At 43.0% G+C, this 18,946-nt stretch overlaps 3 protein-coding genes across 5 annotated transcripts; all 3 read left to right on the top strand.

The window, feature by feature from the left end:
- Window positions 1-1,440: 1,440 nt before the first annotated feature.
- LOC125006428 (elastase-1-like) lies at window positions 1,441-6,335 on the top strand. 2 transcript variants are annotated; one of them, XM_047582438.1, is made up of 10 exons: window positions 1,441-1,451; window positions 2,622-2,625; window positions 4,071-4,129; window positions 4,385-4,482; window positions 4,598-4,698; window positions 5,137-5,262; window positions 5,494-5,630; window positions 5,722-5,864; window positions 6,001-6,150; window positions 6,242-6,335. In XM_047582438.1, the coding sequence occupies exons 3-10, from the start codon at window positions 4,090-4,092 to the stop codon at window positions 6,251-6,253; spliced, it is 807 nt and encodes a 268-aa protein (XP_047438394.1). In that variant the 5' UTR covers window positions 1,441-1,451; window positions 2,622-2,625; window positions 4,071-4,089; the 3' UTR covers window positions 6,254-6,335. The 2 variants fall into 2 exon arrangements, with proteins under 2 accessions (XP_047438394.1, XP_047438393.1); XM_047582437.1 differs by lacking the exons at window positions 1,441-1,451; window positions 2,622-2,625 and having other exon boundaries at window positions 3,967-4,129.
- A 252-nt stretch (window positions 6,336-6,587) lies between these two features.
- LOC125006425 (elastase-1-like) lies at window positions 6,588-16,574 on the top strand. 2 transcript variants are annotated; one of them, XM_047582432.1, is made up of 8 exons: window positions 6,588-6,752; window positions 6,863-6,966; window positions 14,093-14,193; window positions 14,352-14,477; window positions 14,602-14,738; window positions 14,845-14,987; window positions 16,217-16,366; window positions 16,452-16,574. In XM_047582432.1, exons 1-8 carry the CDS (start codon window positions 6,671-6,673, stop codon window positions 16,470-16,472), a joined length of 864 nt encoding a protein of 287 aa, XP_047438388.1. In that variant the 5' UTR covers window positions 6,588-6,670; the 3' UTR covers window positions 16,473-16,574. The 2 variants fall into 2 exon arrangements, with proteins under 2 accessions (XP_047438388.1, XP_047438389.1); XM_047582433.1 differs by lacking the exons at window positions 6,588-6,752; window positions 6,863-6,966 and adding exons at window positions 12,644-12,780; window positions 12,890-12,993.
- Window positions 10,133-12,365, top strand: LOC125006427 (elastase-1-like). Its single transcript, XM_047582436.1, has 8 exons — window positions 10,133-10,303; window positions 10,412-10,509; window positions 10,625-10,725; window positions 11,174-11,299; window positions 11,541-11,677; window positions 11,769-11,911; window positions 12,031-12,180; window positions 12,272-12,365. Exons 1-8 carry the CDS (start codon window positions 10,264-10,266, stop codon window positions 12,281-12,283), a joined length of 807 nt encoding a protein of 268 aa, XP_047438392.1. The 5' UTR covers window positions 10,133-10,263; the 3' UTR covers window positions 12,284-12,365.
- Window positions 16,575-18,946: the final 2,372 nt, after the last annotated feature.

Genomic DNA, 18,946 nt, shown 5'->3' with positions numbered 1-18,946 from the left:
GGGAGGGGTGGGGGTGAGGGGGTGGGGGGGGGTGAGAGGAAGTATTGATTGTTTTCACTTTGGTGTAATTGCAATTAAAGGTTGCAAACAGCTCAGTGGATCAGTTTTGCTGCTGTCACCCAGCAGGACACATGGCAGCACTGATGCATCCTCACACAGGCCAGCGGGGACAAGCGGTAATACAGTGTCAGCCCCCGTGGACTGTGTGTTGATTAGTGTCACGGCGAGAACGGTAATCTAACATCGCAACTCCTCATATTTTACATATTAATCAGACACATTATCAGACACACTGACACTTGCACATGCATCAACGTTATATTAATTACCTAAAATGACAGGAATCATCCTTGGAAAAAATGATAATAATAATAATTAGATTTTAGTGTTTTAGTTTTGATCCACTAATGTGGAGGGGGCGGAGCTTCTGACCTACCAGTCACCAGGGGGAGCTCTACTTGCTTTGGCTTCACTTTTGAGGAGCTGTTCCACCTTCGGTCTTCAACATCTTTCAGGCCAAGAACCCCCAGATGCCCAAAAAGATTAAGTAGGGACCCCCTACATATTTTATGCATTCCATATTAAACTCATTATTATCAGAATGATTCAATATTATTATTCCTTTACTAAAATATGTTGGATTAAAGAAATTTAAATGTGTAAAATTAAAAGAAAAAAGTATATAATATAATCGGGGTCTGCGGACCCCCTGAGGACCTATAGTCTATGCTCTGTACTCATTTAAAGGTCAGATATCCCTTTCTTTTCTGCAGATGAATTGTTTTAGGCTGTATATTTGCCCCTCATATCTATAAAGTGAAAGTTTGCCTGTGTGGTTTTGATTAATGAACCACAGATGTTAGTCAGGGTCAAGGGAGGCCTCTTGTGTAATCTTTGTGTTTTAACATATCTGTTGTTTTGGCTTGAGCAATATTGGTCAGTGACCAAAATATCAACAAACAGGCTTGAGAGACCGATGACTTTGAGACGCTGAATTCCCCTGAATCCAGACAGCTAAGCCTTTCAGATGCAGAAGAAGTTACTCGGCATGCTACGAATGTCCGTCTCTTCTGCACCAATCAATATTTTCAAGTTTACCTCTAATTAAGTTCTGGCTTCGAGTTCAGTTTCTAGCTGCAGCTCTTGTTTTCTTTGAAAAACCTCTAAAACCCCACAGTGCTCTACCTGGACCAATAAACAACGCAGAGACAAAGTTCGCAGCTGGTGAGCAGAGTGGAGCATTTAACAGGAAAATATCTGCCTCCCTGAGGAATCAGTGGAAAGCAAAACAAAGCTTAAGCAGAGTGAATATTGAACTTGCGTTCATACAGAAACATCACAGGACAGAAAGTGATGTTTTTAGTAGCTGCTGGAGATAAAAATAGGGATTATTTGGAAATAGGAAACATTCCCACCAAATCAGCTTTTGTGTACTGTAAGCGAGTGCTCTTGTTCTGCTTCCACGAGGTGGGCGCTTATAATAAATACATCAAAGACGTGTGAAACATGGGTCTGTGAGGGTTCTTAGTCAGGTCACGGGAAATCCTGAAATTAAAGTTGAGGCAAAAGTGTTTCACCACTTATCCCAGAAGCGCCTTAAGTTCTAAATGATTTCTTCTCCTGTCCGTGGTTTTAATATTGTGGCAGATCAGTGTAACGTACATGGGCATAAAAAAAAACAGGCTGCCAGGACTGTATCTGCAAATGTCCCAAATTATTAATTATACTTCTTAAAGCATCTGCTCTGTCTCTGTTACCTGCACATTGCCTCACCTGCCTCACTAAAAAAAAACTTAATTGCATCACATGCCCCCCCACTCCCCCAATCCCCCAACGACACTAAAAACAGAATACGCTGGAAGTGTGTATGAGCAGCACGTTTGGCCGAGGTTTACGTTTATTTATCTTCACCCTGGCAACAGTTTTTCAAATGGTGTCACATTGGCATTATCAACATTCATTCTCGGATAACCCTCCCAGACTTTCTATCGCGGGCCCAATCAGTGCATCCCATTAATTTTTTTTTTCTGGAACCACAATTTCCTGCCCGTGTGGGTGAGACGTCTTTATGGGAACCAAATCGACTGTTCATTAATGAGGGGAAGCTGTATCAAGAACAAACATCTTTAATTAACACATCCCCAGAACTTCCTGTCTTTGATCTCCCCGTTTGATTTATGCCTCCGCAAGAAAAGGTTGGAGCGATGGAAGGATGCGCGAGAAGTTCGGAGGAGGGGACAAAGACGTTTGCATGAGAAAATGATGAAGCCGGCGCAGCCCCCGTTGATCGGGAAGTCTTGCAGCATTAGGACCTTTTCCCTGTGTGTCAGGGGGCCAGCTCAATTACCAGTCAGCGTAGCTATCTCTTTAATAGCCTGATAAGGCAATAATCCAAAACCCATACAGTTTTAATGACTTTCTGTCTAATTAATGGCTGTTTTATAAAAGACGGACCCATTGTCCAAAAAACCTATTGTTGGAGCTATAACCAGAGCTATGGCCAGTTAAGGAAATGGCTTTTAAAAAGTATAATTATATATATTTTACTTGGATACTTACCCTGCATAAATGATCAAATCATTCATCTGCAAGTCAGCTGTTCAATGTCAGAGAGGTCAGAGCCGAGCGGAGGAGAGAAATCTCCTTAAACGCCGTTCTCACACTGGATTTAAATCTCTCCGTCTGTGACTGGAGACGTCCGCTGTGTCTTCAAGTGCATTCTTCTTTTATCTCAGCGCCAGTGTTAGATGCAGAAAGTTATATCTGAAATTGACTCGGCAAATGTTTCGGGGATAAATGAAAGCCTCGGGACCGCGTGTGATGCGTCTGCGTCCCGTAAAACACAGACAGAAGGACGCTCACGTTCCCTTTGTTTGTTAGTCTTTAGTCCCCTCTAGTGTCAGGCTGTAACACTGTTTGTGTTCAGCGTACAGTCTCATAACCTCACAGCACACCAAGTAAAAATACCATTTTATTTGACTTCTGCCGAGGAGTAAAATTAACAGTCACACTTTATACTTTATACAGTTTTGCTGTATGTCTTGTTATACAATGTCTTTGTCAAATTAAATCTGCTGCTACGTTGGCTTTGTGTTCGCTCTGTTACAACCTTTGCAAAGAAAGGAGCGCTTAAAGAAATGCAATGTCCCCTTTGACTCCACAGCTCCTTTGTTTGTGGTGAGATAAACTTTTCTGTACATTTCCGACATCAGAATCCAAATCCGAATGTGACTCATTGCCACTTGCGAGGAGTCTGCCCTGACGTTCGACACAATAGATAGAGTAAGACGGAAAAAAAAGACGAGAAATGGAGGAATAGTTTGGCTTCATTTTCCGGCATTTCTTATGCACATACAAGATGCAGCTGCAGCACAGATGAGGAAACATCGACAACACAGTCGCTCGGCTGAAGTCGCTCTAACACACAAAGATAAGCTGCATGTGGAGGAAAAAGACCAAGTATGCTTTAGGACATACCTTTGTTGTGTGCCATTACAAAATGCTCCTTTAAAAAAACTCAGAAATTGCACAGCCGCCTCTTTTCCCAGGCTTCCTTCATAATTCACATGGACACGTGGTGAGGCGATGATGGAAATATTCACAAGAACTTGCACTCCGTTACATCAGATGGTTCATTTTAAGATTTCACGCTAACAATGGGAATGACACTCAGCCATGGGGTCAGCTAGTCATGATTGCGATTCTTTTTTTTCTTCACACCTGACGAAAATGTGTTTTCCCATAAGCCGCTGCCCAAATTAGATGCAGCCCGCGAAACTCCATCAGCAAGAATGACTGTCTAAATAATCTTCTAAATCCCTTGAGTCGCTGTGACTCATGCCATCCACTGATAAAAAAGTCAGCCGGTGTGGCACTTTCTTCATTTTGGACCTTATTCAACTGGCAAGAAGCGTGTTTTTAAGCGACTGTGATAACACTGTGTGAGACAGACCACAGGTGCATACCTGGCTATAGACGCACGGGAAAGAACGGCCGCACTTTTCCACTTCGCTTGGAGGTCAAATTCAGGTATAAAAGAAAGCGAGTGGAGCGCGCTTCGTGCAGAAACGTTTGTGACACAGTGCAGACATGCTCAGGTTCCTGGTGTTGACGAGCCTCGCCGCCTTGGGTAAGGAAACGGCAGACTGTACTGTACCTATTTATTATTTATTTCTCTTTGACTCTTTCACTTTTCTTACTATCTGTCTTCCAGCCAGCCAGTTTGTTTTAGCTTAGTGAACACAAAAGAGCTCCAGATAATCTTCCCCCAGTGTTTCTTCTTTCTGTGCTGTCACTTTTGCCTTTGCTGTAGGTGGAAAGCAAATGGGAGATTTTTGGGAATCCGTATATAAGTCAAGCCCCTGTTTTTCATGTTTTTAACCAGCGCTGGCTGAGCTGGATGCCCAGCCCAAGTACGTGGAGGAGAGCTATGAGAGGGTTGTCGGAGGTGAAGTTGCCAGTCCCAACTCCTGGCCCTGGCAGGTACTCTAACCGTTCAGATTTATCCTTAAATGCAACTGTTATTTCGAGTGAGAGTGAGAAAAACATGTGCCAGTGCCATCATGTTTAAATGTTTTTGCCTCTGCTTCCCCCTTAGATCTCCCTTCAGTACAAATCTGGCAGCGCCTACTACCACACATGCGGAGGATCCCTGATCCGTACCGGTTGGGTTATGACCGCTGCTCACTGTGTGGACAGGTAACATAATGATTAACTACACAAGATTCTTCAGCTGTGTGAGTTTTAGTCATATTTGTATATTATATATATATTATATTTGTACATTAGTGCTTCTTTTTTTGTTGTTGATTTTTTTCCCTTTGATTACTTTGACTCAAATATCCAGAGCCCACTGTTATCGTAACACTGAGGTATGATTTATTTCAGAGGCTCTAAATGTCAGCAGTGTGAGGAAACTTTTCACGGCCTCATTTATAACTGTCACATACCAGGGGGATTCAAACCTCATCGAAAGAAATGACTCAAACCACAACCAAAGCCATTGTTATTTAATTTATGCTCTTTCATATTTGCTTTGGTTTACTGTAATAAGAATTCATGAAGCTGGGCCAATTTGAAGGCTAAGCTAATTATTGATCGTCACCTGTGTTGTGTCTTCTTTTCTCAACATTGCAGCGCGAGGACGTGGCGTGTCGTTATTGGTGAACACGACCTCAACAGCAACAGTGGCAGAGAGCAGATCAGGGAGGTCAGCAATGTTTACATCCACTCTAAGTGGAACTCTAACAACGTGGCCGCTGGGTGAGTATTGTTTTGTTTTTTTCTATTTAAACTCTATTTTGTGGAGCCTAAAAGACAGTTTTACGAGCAGGGATTTCCAACTAGTTTTACACTTTGCTTGTTTGGAAAATACGATCCGAGTAGATCTGCTGATTTGGTGTCGTGCTTAACGTGACCTGAAGGCAGCGTTGCTCTAAGCTGAAGGTAAAAACGTTTCTTCATCAAAGTACTTTTGCTCCTTCTCTACCTTAGATATGACATCGCCCTGCTGAGACTCTCTTCTGATGTCACTCTGAACACGTACGTCCAGCTGGCCTCTCTGCCCCCCTCTGGCCAGGTCCTGCCCCACAACAACCTCTGCTACATCACCGGATGGGGACGCACCTCCAGTGAGTCGCCTGCACGATCCCTCTACGGCAAAGTCAAATAGTCTTTTCTGTAATGCTCAGTGTAACCTGACGTGCGTTTCACTTTGATCAGCTGGTGGCAGCCTGTCCGCCCAGCTCAAGCAGGCCTACCTTCCTCTCGTGGACTACAAGACCTGCAGCAGCTATGGCTGGTGGGGCAGCACTGTGAAGACCTCCATGGTCTGTGCTGGAGGTGGAGCTGAGTCTGGATGCAATGTAAGTATGATCTCTACTTTTTAGTTTATTGGATTTTTTGTCCTAATAAGAGAATAAGATAAGATAAGAGAAGCAATACAGTGAAAATCTCCTAATTTGACCTTACCAGTGTTCCCTTTAATCTCTTTTTTATCAGGGTGACTCTGGTGGCCCTCTGAACTGCGCAGTTAATGGAAAGTACTACGTGCATGGTGTTACCAGCTTCGTGTCTTCACTGGGATGCAACTATCCCCAGAAGCCCACAGTTTTCACCCGCGTCTCTGCCTACATCGACTGGATCAACTCGGTTCGTATGAAGTTTTTTGACGTAGAAAATCTTTTATAGCAAGTATTATTTTAGTCGCATGCGATGCTTAATCATTTCCTCTGTTTTCCAGATCATTGTGTAAGAGTCGTCCATGCTGCAGCGCACGAAGACCATGGTTTCATCTACTGGTCACATTCTTCAAAAATAAACATGATACAATTTTGTGCGATGACTCTTTTTTTTTTCTTTATCTGAAGGTTTACGCAACAGACAGTTTTAGTCATTAGGGCCACTAAAGGTTATATCTTCAGATTTAGTTTGTGAAGGCATCAAACTACCTAAGCGGCATTTATTAAGGACATTCACAAATTTACTGGGTGAAGTGTGGTCATAGGTGGAGATTCTAAGAAACCCTTCCTATTTTGGCGGGTTGGTAACACGTTGTCACAAACTGTGAGCCGCGATAAAGTCTGTGAAAGGCGACAGGTGCGCGTCCAACTGCTGCCGAGCTCAGCCGAGAGCTCACAATGAATCAAGGTCAGCTCGGGGGTTTAAAAGAATGAGGTGTGCTTTTAGAAATGCTGAGACACCGCAAGTCATGCAAGTCGTGTGTCTGCTGCTCGCCACTCTCACGGCCACAGGTAGGACACGTCAACGCTGCATCGTCAATGCAACTAGGAACTCAGAGCGCAGATACAAATTAAAGTAAGAGGTAATCAGGTTTAAATAAATTTCACTTTCTGTGCCTCAGCGCTGGCTGAGGCGGAGCTTCAGCCCGGCTACGCAGAGATCAACACAGGAGGAAGAGTTGTGGAAGGCGAACTAGTGGCCATTCACGGCATATGGCCGTGGCAGGTAAAGCCAGAGGGAGTCATGAGTGAGACGTATTACGAGTGCATGACACTTGACCTTGCTGTGCAGGTAGAAGACTAAACCTAAGGATGAGACGTGCATTTTAAAACGGCTACACAACTCTCCATCTATATCAGTTTAAACATGTAAATCCAAATAACACATAAATGCTGTGTCAATTCTATTTGCCTATTTGCTCTTCTGACCAGGATGAAATGAGAAGCATGGTCCCACTCAGCGAGCAGCCTTTAAACGTGCTAGCCTAGCACACTCTAAAAAGTGTATTTGTGTAGGAGTTGAAGTAATGGAATGTTTTGTATGAGTCTCACTCAGTTTTTTGCTTCAGTCATGGCCGTGTACTTTTGTGGATTACATCAAATTGAAATTACATTTTGCCTGATTAACCTACTATTCTTATTCAAGTGTGTGTGAGTTAAGTTTCTTTAGGTTTTGTTTTTGTGCGTCTGACGTCATGATTTATTTTTTTTTTATTTTTATTTTTTCTGATTTGGCCCTTTTTGGCCAAACATCTTTTTTCTAGCCGTCTTTTTTTGTCCTGAAAGTCGTAAAAAAAATCAACTTATTTGGTTTAAAGGAATTTCTCCCTCATTAGGTTAATAGACTGAACATTATCTTCAAACACACTTCACACACACTATGCTTGCTCCTTTGGGGAAAGAAGTGACATGGAAGCATGCTTCCAAGCGAGAAGTGCCAGGTTCAAGTTCATCTCAGGCCTTTCTGGGTGGAGTTTGCATGTCAGACACTCCAGTTTCCTCTCACCTCCAAAGACATGTTGATTAGTGATTCTAAACTGACCATAGGGGTGAGTACGAGTACGAGTAGTCCTGTGATGGACTCTTGCCCGATGACTATAAAAGCTACCTTTCCTGACCATCAGGTTGTTAAGAAACAGTGTTTTACTTTTAGGAAAAGCATACAATGAGTTGAAAAACTAAAAACTTCTAAGCGGATAAATTTAAGTTGTAAACTGTTGATTTCAAAATTATTATCTCAAATCAATCCTCGGTGATCTCGTGCTGTACAGTAGCCACGGCACAGAGCAGTCCAGGAGTGTCAGTGGCGTTTCCGTTCATCCTGAGTGGAACCCCTGCAGCATCTCATCTGGGTCGGTCTACACGTCCACCTCTGTCTAATTTCAGTGGTGAACATTTTCAGTGAACCAGTCATATTTTTGGCCAGGATGTCTTGGGTGATTTAATTGCAGCAAATTCCACCTTTCTGGTATTTAGTAATGACATCGCCCTGCTGAGATTGTCCTCTGCGGTCTCCATCACTCCATATGTGAAGCTGGTCAACTTGCCTTCCTCTGGCGAGATCCTGCCTCACAACTACGGCTGCTACATCACTGGATATGGCGCCACCTCCAGTGAGTCGTCATTCTCTTTATTTCAACTTTACACTATGCAGTGGCTAACGCGTGCGGCCCTCTCAGTCTCATCGCACACTGTTTGCCTCTCTTCTTTGGGCCCTCAGCTGGCGGCGGCATGAGCACCAGGATGAGCAAAGCCTTGCTCCGCGTTGTGGACCACCAGACCTGCACCAGCTCCGGCTGGTGGGGCAGCACCGTCAAGAACACTATGATCTGTGCTGGAGGAGGAGATCAGTCCGCATGTAACGTGAGTGACATCCACGTGCGGCAGTCACTCCCAAAAGTCACGCTCCCCAAACAAAACAAGCACACGCCCTAATGAGACTCTTATCAGTGACAGTCACCGTTTTGTGGTTTTATTTTAGTTATTTAGTCATTTCTACAATTAAATAACCTGAGGCCTTTCTACAATTAAATAACCTGCATACAAAGAACTTAAATTCATTAAAGAAAGCTTCACGCTTTTTTTGTTATCAAATTCATGCTCACAGTGTGGAGTTATTTTTTGTTTTCTAAAGACCAAACTTCATAAGATAAACTTCAAGTTTTTTTTTTTTTACTTTTCACTCTTTTAGAATAAACTAAAAAGGCACAGTAGCATTAGCAATGTTGAAGCACATAAAGATGCACAAGTCGCTTATTATTTTTTAAATATTATTTAAAAATGTTTTGTAAAATATCTTGTCAGCTGAGGTCAAACAGGCATTACTGATATTACTTTAAAATATTATTTCTATAATTAATAATAACTTATTTGGCTTTTACCCCCATATTTCTGCAAAAAAAAGACAGATTTAACTGTGAGTTGCTTGTTATCCTAAAATCATTTCAGACATTACTTGAAAAAAAAAAGTTTTTAAGAATTCAAGTACTTCAGTTGTTAATGGAAAAAGACACTCGGACTGAGTGATAGTAGAACTTTCAAGTTTCTTGATTGTTGGATTATGACTCCAATACAAATGTCAAATAGGTTTGATGGTTAGCACTGACGCCTCACTGCAAGAGGGTCCTGGGTTTGAATCCATCAGTTTTCATGTTCTACCTGTGTCTGCGTGGTCTCTGTCCAGATCCTCTGGTTTCCTCCCACCGTCCAAAGACATGATGTCAGGTTCATTGGTGGCTCTATGCTGGCCGTAGGTGTTGAGTGTGAATGGTTGCCTGTCTCTCTGTGTTAGCTCTGAGATTGACTGTCCAGGGGTGTACCCCTCCTCTCGCCCACTGACAGCTGGGATAGGCTCCAGCCCCCACCTGCCGCGGCCCTCCAGAGGACAGAAAATCAATTTCTGAATGAATATCTTGATATTACACATATTAATGCAACTGGCAAAAGTGTTACAAATTACTTAAACTATTAAATTTCCAGCAAAAAAGTTCTCAAGCATACAACAGACAGAAAAATGATAGTTTTGAAGCATATGTAGGATTTCTGTTCGTCTGTTATTATTGCAACAAAAGAAGAGGAAAGTCTCACACTCCGGTTACTATATGATCCCAAATCAACTTCTCAAACAGCTTTCACACTTTTCTGTGTTTATACACTGATCAGAAGGTTCTTTCTTTCATCCCAGGGCCCCAATTAGATGCAGCCCGCGAAACTCCATCAGCAAGAATGACTGTCTAAATAATCTTCTAAATCCCTTGAGTCGCTGTGACTCATGCCATCCACTGATAAAAAAGTCAGCCGGTGTGGCGCTTTCTTCATTTTGAACCTTACTCAACTGGCAAGAAGTGTGTTTTTAAGCGACTGTGATAACACTGTGTGAGACAGACCACAGGTGCATACCTGGCTTTAGACGCACGGCAAAGGAAGGCCACACTTTTCCACTTCACTTGGAGGTCAAATTCAGGTATAAAAGAAAGCGAGTGGAGCCCGCTCTGTGCAGAAACGTTTGTGACACAGTGCAGACATGCTCAGGTTCCTGGTGTTGACGAGCCTCGCCGCCTTGGGTAAGGAAACGGCAGACTGTGCTGTAACTATTTATCATTTATTTCTCTTTGACTCTTTTTGGGAATCCGTATATAAGTCAAGCCCCTGTTTCTCATGTTTTTAACCAGCGCTGGCTGAGCTGGATGCCCAGCCCAAGTACCTGGAGGAGAGCTATGAGAGGGTTGTCGGAGGTGAAGTTGCCAGTCCCAACTCCTGGCCCTGGCAGGTACTCTAACCGTTCAGATTTATCCTTAAATGCAACTGTTATTTCGAGCGAGAGGGAGAAAAACATGTGCCAGTGCCGTCAAGTTTAAATGTTTTTGCCTCTGCTTCCCCTTTAGATCTCCCTTCAGTACAAATCTGGCAGCGCCTACTACCACACATGCGGAGGATCCCTGATCCGTACCGGTTGGGTTATGACCGCTGCTCACTGTGTGGACAGGTAACATAATGATTAACTACACAAGATTCTTCAGCTGTGTGAGTTTTAGTCATATTTGTATATTATATATATATTATATTTGTACATTAGTGCTTCTTTTTTTGTTGTTGATTTTTTTTCCCTTTGATTACTTTGACTCAAATATCCAGAGCCCACTGTTATCGTAACACTGAGGTATGATTTATTTCGGAGGCTCTAAATGTCAGCAGTGTGAGGAAACTTTTCACGGCCTCATTTATAACGGTCACATACCAGGGGGATTCATTTCCTTGATTTAAAAAAAAGAAAAAAAAAGGACAAACCTTATCAAAAGCCATTGGTTTAATTTGTGCTCTTTCATATTTGCTTTGGTTTACTGTAATAAGAATTCATGAAGCCAGGCTGATTTGAAGGCTAAGCTAATTATTGATCGTCACCTGTGTTGTGTCTTCTTTTCTCAACATTGCAGCGCGAGGACGTGGCGTGTCGTTATTGGTGAACATGACCTCAACAGCAACAGTGGCAGAGAGCAGATCAGGGAGGTCACCAATGTTTACATCCACTCTCAGTGGAACTCTAACAACGTGGCCGCTGGGTGAGTATTGTTTTGTTTTTTTCATATTCATTCTATTTAAACTCTATTTTGTGGAGCCTAAAAGACAGTTTTACAAGCAGGGATTTCCAACTAGTTTTACACTTTGCTTGTTTGGAAAATACGATCCGAGTAGATCTGCTGATTTGGTGTCGTGCTTAACGTGACCTGAAGGCAGCGTTGCTCTAAGCTAAAGGTAAAAACGTTTCTTCATCAAAGTACTTTTGCTCCTTCTCTACCTTAGATATGACATCGCCCTGCTGAGACTCTCTTCTGATGTCACTCTGAACACGTACGTCCAGCTGGCCTCTCTGCCCCCCTCTGGCCAGGTCCTGCCCCACAACAACCTCTGCTACATCACCGGATGGGGACGCACCTCCAGTGAGTCGCCTGCACGATCCCTCTATGGCGTGGTTAAATAGTCTTTTCTGTAATGCTCAGTGTAACCTGACGTGCGTTTCACTTTGATCAGCTGGTGGCAGCCTGTCCGCCCAGCTCAAGCAGGCCTACCTTCCTCTGGTGGACTACAAGACCTGCAGCGGCTACGGCTGGTGGGGCAGCACTGTGAAGACCACCATGGTCTGTGCTGGAGGTGGAGCTGAGTCTGGATGCAATGTAAGTATGACCTCTACTTTTTAGGTTATTGGATTTTTTGTCCTAATAAGAGAAAGCAATACAGTGAAAATCTCCTAATTTGACCTTACCAGTGTTCCCTTTAATCTCTTTTCTATCAGGGTGACTCTGGTGGCCCTCTGAACTGCGCAGTTAATGGAAAGTACTACGTGCATGGCATTGCCAGCTTCGTGTCTTCTCTGGGATGCAACTATCCCCAGAAGCCCACAGTTTTCACCCGCGTCTCTGCCTACATCGACTGGATCAACTCGGTTCGTATGAAGTATTTTGACGTGGAAAATCTTTTATAGCAAGTATTATTTTAGTCGCATGTCATGCTTAATCATTTCCTCTGTTTTCCAGATCATTGTGTAAGAGTCGTCCATGCTGCACCGCACGAAGACCATGGTTTCATCTACTGGTCTCATGCTTCACAAATAAACATGATTCAATGTTGTGTGATGACTCTTTTTTTTCTTTATCTGAAAGTTTACGCAACAGACAGTTTTAGTCATTAGGGCCACTAAAGGTTATATCTTCAGATTTAGTTTGTGAAGGCATCAAACTACCTGACCTGCATTTATAAAGGACATTCACAAATTTACTGGGTGAAGTGGCGGCATAGGTGGAGATTCTAAGAAACCCTTCCTATTTTGGCGGGTTGGTAACACGTTGTCACAAACTGTGAGCCGCGATAAAGTCTGTGAAAGGCGACAGGTGCGCGTCCAACCGCTGCCGAGCTCAGCCAAGAGCTCACAATGAATCAAGGTCAGCTCGGGGGTTTAAAAGAATGAGGTGTGCTTTTAGAAATGCTGAGACACCGCAAGTCATGCAAGTCGTGTGTCTGCTGCTCTCCACTCTCACGGCCACAGGTAGGACACGTCAACGCTGCATCGTCAATGCAACTAGGAACTCAGAGCGCAGACACAGTTAATGCAAGAGGTAATCAGGTTTAAATAAATTTCCCTTTCTGTGCCTCAGCGCTGGCTGAGGCGGAGCTTCAGCCCGACTACGCAGAGATCAACACAGGAGGAAGAGTGGTGGAAGGCGAACTAGTGGCCATTCACGGCATATGGCCATGGCAGGTAAAGCCAGAGGGAGTCATGAGTGAGACGTATTACGAGTGCATGACACTTGACCTTGCTGTGCAGGTAGAAGACTAAACCTAAGGATGAGATGTGCATTTTAAAACGGTTACACGACTCTCCATCTATATCAGTTTAAACATGTAAATCCAAATGACACACAAATGCTGTGTTTTTGAAAACTGCTCTTCTGACCAGGATGAAATGAGAAGCATGGTCCCACTCAGCGAGCAGCCTTTAAACGTGCTAGCCTAGCACACTCTAAAAAGTGTATTTGTGTAGGAGTTGAAGTAATGGAATGTTTTGTATGAGTCTCACTCAGTTTTTTGCTTCAGTCATGGCCGTGTACTTTTGTGGATTACATCAAATTGAAATTACATTTTGCCTGATTAACCTACTATTCTTATTCAAGTGTGTGTGAGTTAAGTTTCTTTAGGTTTTGTTTTTGTGCGTCTGACGTCATGATTTATTTTTTTTTTTATTTTTATTTTTTCTGATTTGGCCCTTTTTGGCCAAACATCTTTTTTCTAGCCGTCTTTTTTTGTCCTGAAAGTCGTAAAAAAAATCAACTAATTTGGTTTAAAGGAATTTCTCCCTCATTAGGTTAATAGACTGAACATTATCTTCAAACACACTTCACACACACTATGCTTGCTCCTTTGGGGAAAGAAGTGACATGGAAGCATGCTTCCAAGCAAGAAGTGCCAGGTTCAAGTTCATCTCAGGCCTTTCTGGGTGGAGTTTGCATGTCAGACACTCCAGTTTCCTCTCACCTCCAAAGACATGTTGATTAGTGATTCTAAACTGACCATAGGGGTGAGTACGAATGGTTGTCTGTCTCTGTGTTAGCCCTGTGATGGACTCTTGCCCAATGACTATTAAAGCTACCTTTCCTGACCATCAGGTTGTTAAGAAACAGTGTTTTACCTTTAGGAAAAGCATACAATGAGTTGAAAAACTAAAAACTTCTAAGCGGATAAATTTAAGTTGTAAACTGTTGATTTCAAAATTATAGCATGAATGTGACAATCTGCACAGTATGGTTTGAAGACAGTGTTACATTTGGATTTTCAGATGAAAATATCTGCTCCTGCTCCAGGTCTCTCTCCAGGACAACTATGACGGGACCTACCGTCATTTCTGTGGTGGAGCGCTCATCAGGACAGGATGGGTTCTGACAGCCGCTCACTGCTTGTACAGGTAACACGGAGCGCTGTGAACCCATTCTGATCTGTTCCACTGCCATCCACACTGGCTGCACCGACACACGTTTTTTTTTCTTCTTCTTCTGTTTGTCTCTGCGACTTACATCCGTCTTTACGTGTCACCATGGAAACAACTAATCACAGCTGATACAGTTACAGCTCATTGCTCGTGGTCCTCGGTGATCTCGTGCTGTACAGTAGCCACGGCACAGAGCAGTCCAGGAGTGTTAGTGGCGTTTACGTTCATCCTGAGTGGAACCCCGGCAGCATCTCATCTGGGTCGGTCTACCCGTCCACCTCTGTCTAATTTCAGTGGCGAACATTTTCAGTGAACCGGCCATATTTTTGGCCAGGATGTCTTGGGTGATTTAATTGCAGCAAATTCCACCTTTCTGGTATTTAGTAATGACATCGCCCTGCTGAGATTGTCCTCTGCGGCCTCCATCACTCCATATGTGAAGCTGGTCAACTTGCCTTCCTCTGGCGAGATCCTGCCTCACAACTACGGCTGCTACATCACTGGATATGGCGCCACCTCCAGTGAGTCGTCATTCTGTTTATTCCAACTTTACACTATGCAGTGGCTAACACATGCGGCCCTCTCAGTCTCATCGCACACGTCTGCCTCTCTTCTTTGTGCCCTCAGCTGGCGGCGGCATGAGCACCAGGATGAGCAAAGCCTTGCTCCGCGTTGTGGACCACCAGACCTGCACCAGCTCCGGCTGGTGGGGCAGCACTGTCAAGAACACTATGATCTGTGCTGGAGGAGGAGATCAGTCCGCATGTAACGTGAGTGACATCCACGCGCGGCAGTCACTCCCAAAAGTCACGCTCCCCAAACAAAACAAACACACGCCCTAATGAGACTCTTATTAGTGACAGGCACCGTTTTGTGGTTTTATTTTAGTTATTTCTACAATTAAATAACCTGAGGCCTTTCTATAATTAAATAACCTGCATACAAAGAACTTAAATTCATTATTATTATTTTTGTTATTTTTTGTTTTCTAAAGACCAAACTTCATAAGATAAACTTCAGACAAGGCACAGTAGCAATAGCAATGTTGAAGCACTATAAGACTGACATAAAGACATACAAGTCGCTTATTATTTTTTAAATATCATTTAAAAATGTTTTATAAAATATCTTGTCAGCTGAGGTCAAACAGATATTACTGATATTACTTTAAAATATTATTTCTATAATTAATTATAACTAATTTGGCTTTTACTCCGGTATTTACGCAAAAAAATGCGGAAAGAAACAAGAAACAAACTTAACTGTGAGGTGATTGTTATCCTAAAATCATTTGAGACATTCCTTAAAAAAAAAGACACTCGGACTGAGTGATAGTAGAACTTTCAAGTTTCTTGATTGTTGGATTATGACTCCAATACAAATGTCAAATAGGTTTGATGGTTAGCACTGACGCCTCACTGCAAGAGGGTCCTGGGTTTGAATCCATCAGTTTTCATGTTCTACCTGTGTCTGCGTGGTCTCTGTCCAGATCCTCTGGTTTCCTCCCACCGTCCAAAGACATGATGTCAGGTTCATTGGTGGCTCCATGTTGGCCGTAGGTGTTGAGTGTGAATGGTTGCCTGTCTCTCTGTGTTAGCTCTGAGATTGACTGTCCAGGGGTGTACCCCTCCTCTCGCCCACTGACAGCTGGGATAGGCTCCAGCCCCCACCCGCCGCGGCCCTCCAGAGGACAGAAAATCAATTTCTGAATGAATATCTTGATATTACACGTATTAATGCAACTGGCAAAAGTGTCAAAAATTACTTAAACATTTTAACTATTAAATTTCCAGCAAAAAAGTTCTCAAGCATACAACAGACAGAAAAATGATGCATATGTAGGATATGTAGGATTTATGTTCGCCTGTTATTATTGCAACAAAAGAAGAGGAGAGTCTCACACTCCGGTTACTATATGATCCCAAATCTGCTTCTCAAACAGCTTTCACACCTTTCTGTGTTTAAACACTGATCAGAAAGTTCTTTTCTTTCATCCCAGGGGGATTTGGGAGGCCCTCTCAGCTGCCTAAAGAACGGCTATTGGTACGTCCACGGCGTAGCCAGCTTTGTGTCTGGTATGGGATGCAATGCACCCAAGAAGCCCACTGTCTTCACTCGCGTTTCTGCCCACATCACATGGCTGAATTCGGTCAGTAATGGACGTGTACTGCAAACCAAGTCAGAAGAGAGAAATAATGCTATAATGAATAAACAAATATATTTTTTTCTTCCAGGTCATGGACAGCAACTCTTGAAACGGACAATTATGTTGCATCAGAATCCCTCCTGATGTGCGGCTGCGGCCAAAACCTCCACAAACAAACCTCTTCAGAATAAATATGAGCATTTCAAATCTCTTTTCGATGCCTGGTGTCATGTTTTTAAAGTAGTGTTGAAGTCTCTCCTGTCCTAATATTTCTCTGGAAATGACATTTCACACGATTAATGTGACTGATGAACAATGGTGAATGACACAGCCGCATTCTGATAAATGCCTGCGTCTCATTATCAGGCCCTCTTAACACTCCCCATTCACCATTTCTTTCCAATTCAAATCGTGTGAGTCACCCGGTGAGTGGCAGAATCGGGATGGGAGCACACAAACAAGCAGAATGAGGGGGCGCAGTGGGCAAACGAGGGGACTCTTTTGTTTGTTTGCGTTAAATAATGCACAGTGTTTCGACAGCCAGCATCTCGGAGTAAATGTGAATATTCATCTTGTAGCCTTTTGTGCTTCCGTTGTCCTTTTTTTGTTAAAGGTTAGAAATTCATAAACTGGTCAGCCCTAATTGCTCCGGCCCGGCGCTCACGAAACTCTTTCTTCTGCGCTATTACGGAGGGAAAAGGCTGCACTGAACGCAGAGGGCACTAATAGAGGCTACATTAGCTGCATGATAAGTGTCTGCCTATAGTGGGAAACCACGCACATGTTGCTGCAGAAGGTTAAAGCGGAGATAGCACTTGGCAGTCAGGATGAATGTAGATATTCCCAGACTTTGCATGTCAGGCTCTTTATTATGTCTCCCGACACCCCCATTTCTTTATGCCGACTCTGTTCATTGACGTGGACGTTGATTTTTTTTTTTTTTTTGATCGTTAAAATCGACCTTGAAATAGTGGAGTTTCATTTGTAAATCAGTTTAAAGCAGGGCCTGTGGGGAGGTTACATTAACCACTGTCTTTGTGGATATACTTGCGTATCGGTTACACGCTCCCAGCTGTACTTTCATTAGCGGTGTAGTGGGTGTTAAGTAGAAATGAAGAACATGCCCTACATATTAAATGGACATTTGAAGTTTTTAACTGGAAAAACACTTGTCTGCCTCGCCTTGCTCCAAACAGCAGCTTACACACACTTGAAGAGTTGACGCGCCGTCCCCACTCCTGAACCAATCGCTTTCGAGCTGTAAAACTGAAGTCTGCTGTCTGTAGTGGAAACACCTTAGGTGATCTTTGTTTCTCATGCACAAAAATAAATGTAATCTTACCTCATAAATTCTCTTTTTATTCCTCTTGCGAGTCTCATTAAAGTAACCAAACATAACACAGGGATATTAAAGATTTATGGCACACATGTGACCTTCAACCTGGCAGGGTTTCTTTTGGAAAGAGTAACAGTTCAGAATATATGAGCTGGTGGTGCTCAGAAGCTCCGCGGCGTAAATCAATATGTGGAATAAGGAAAGTCAGATAACAGCCATTGTTGGTGCGTGCACTGGTGATATTTGCACGCAGCTATTAAAACATATCTCGGTATTTCTTGGCCTAAAACTATCCCTAGAAATGGAAATATAGTATGTGCATGTACAATCAAAAAGCTCAAATGTAATTTATCCCCCAATGCCAACTCGCTTAGCTCTGCGTGGCTATTTTTGCTGCACACTAACTACTCTGAACACGTTTAAATCATGTTATAATATCATCCCCTCTGCGTCCCGTTATGAATGCTAATCAAAGGCTCAAAGTGGAAGCATGTTCTACGGCCGCGGGGTTGTTACCGGAAACATTTAGACAGTGATCATAGACAACATTAATCAACAACTTGTCACCCGCAACACGAATGAGCAGACTTTGCACATCATTAATTATTATTATTATTATTATCAAGGTTCCTCCTTGGTGCGTGTTTGCCTCTGACCTCTGCATATCTGGAGCTCAGCTGCTGTTTGTTGCTGTTATTCAACAGGTACTGTCGTTAGATTCAACTATTTTTCATATTTGCTTTTGCATTTTTCATATTTAAATGTCTTTAAATACACATTAATGTGAATCCAACATATTGCAGTGAATAGATTAATGGACTCACAGGAGATCTCTCCTCCCTATACTTCTGCAGAGGGGGGGGGGGGGAGCACTGGCCTTATCGCTGATGAGTCAACCACGAGGTCGTATGTTACATGCTGGCCCTGTCAGTTCCCCCCGCGGCTGACCAATGGTCTACTCTCTCTCCAGCTGGCTGAGGTCCCAGACACAAGGACGCACGCTGCAATATTATTTGAAAAAACAAACAAATCCATTAATAAATGGGGGAAAATAATGACATTTTCTTCACCCATGAATCCCTGTGCAGTCGTTTTTTGGAAGACATTCCTGCCTAAAACGCTCCAATCTACAGCCGTCTACTGAGGCCACTATATTATTATGCTGAGTGTATGGACATTGCTATGTGCAAAAATGGGCCGACGAAAAAAACTCCAAAAATGAATGGCTTATGAATATATGATCCTGT

This window comes from Mugil cephalus, chromosome 4 (genome assembly GCF_022458985.1).
Source record: "Mugil cephalus isolate CIBA_MC_2020 chromosome 4, CIBA_Mcephalus_1.1, whole genome shotgun sequence".
In the NCBI taxonomy this organism is placed as follows: domain Eukaryota; kingdom Metazoa; phylum Chordata; class Actinopteri; order Mugiliformes; family Mugilidae; genus Mugil; species Mugil cephalus.
The sequence above is the reverse complement of the archived record's forward strand: the minus strand, read 5'-3'. Positions and strand labels throughout refer to the sequence as shown.

Bases quoted from the DNA above. Each gene is read 5' to 3' on its own strand.
- LOC125006427 (XM_047582436.1), top strand. From the start codon at position 10,264: ATGCTCAGGTTCCTGGTGTTGACGAGCCTCGCCGCCTTGG. The intron at 10,510-10,624 runs GTACTCTAACCG...CTTCCCCTTTAG, and splicing joins CCAACTCCTGGCCCTGGCAG to ATCTCCCTTCAGTACAAATC. The intron at 11,912-12,030 runs GTAAGTATGACC...CTTTTCTATCAG, and splicing joins GAGCTGAGTCTGGATGCAAT to GGTGACTCTGGTGGCCCTCT.
- LOC125006428 (XM_047582438.1), top strand. From the start codon at position 4,090: ATGCTCAGGTTCCTGGTGTTGACGAGCCTCGCCGCCTTGG. The intron at 5,263-5,493 runs GTGAGTATTGTT...TCTCTACCTTAG, and splicing joins TCTAACAACGTGGCCGCTGG to ATATGACATCGCCCTGCTGA. The intron at 5,631-5,721 runs GTGAGTCGCCTG...CACTTTGATCAG, and splicing joins CGGATGGGGACGCACCTCCA to CTGGTGGCAGCCTGTCCGCC.
- LOC125006425 (XM_047582432.1), top strand. From the start codon at position 6,671: ATGAGGTGTGCTTTTAGAAATGCTGAGACACCGCAAGTCATGCAAGTC. The intron at 6,753-6,862 runs GTAGGACACGTC...TCTGTGCCTCAG, and splicing joins CGCCACTCTCACGGCCACAG to CGCTGGCTGAGGCGGAGCTT. The intron at 16,367-16,451 runs GTCAGTAATGGA...TTTTTCTTCCAG, and splicing joins ACATCACATGGCTGAATTCG to GTCATGGACAGCAACTCTTG.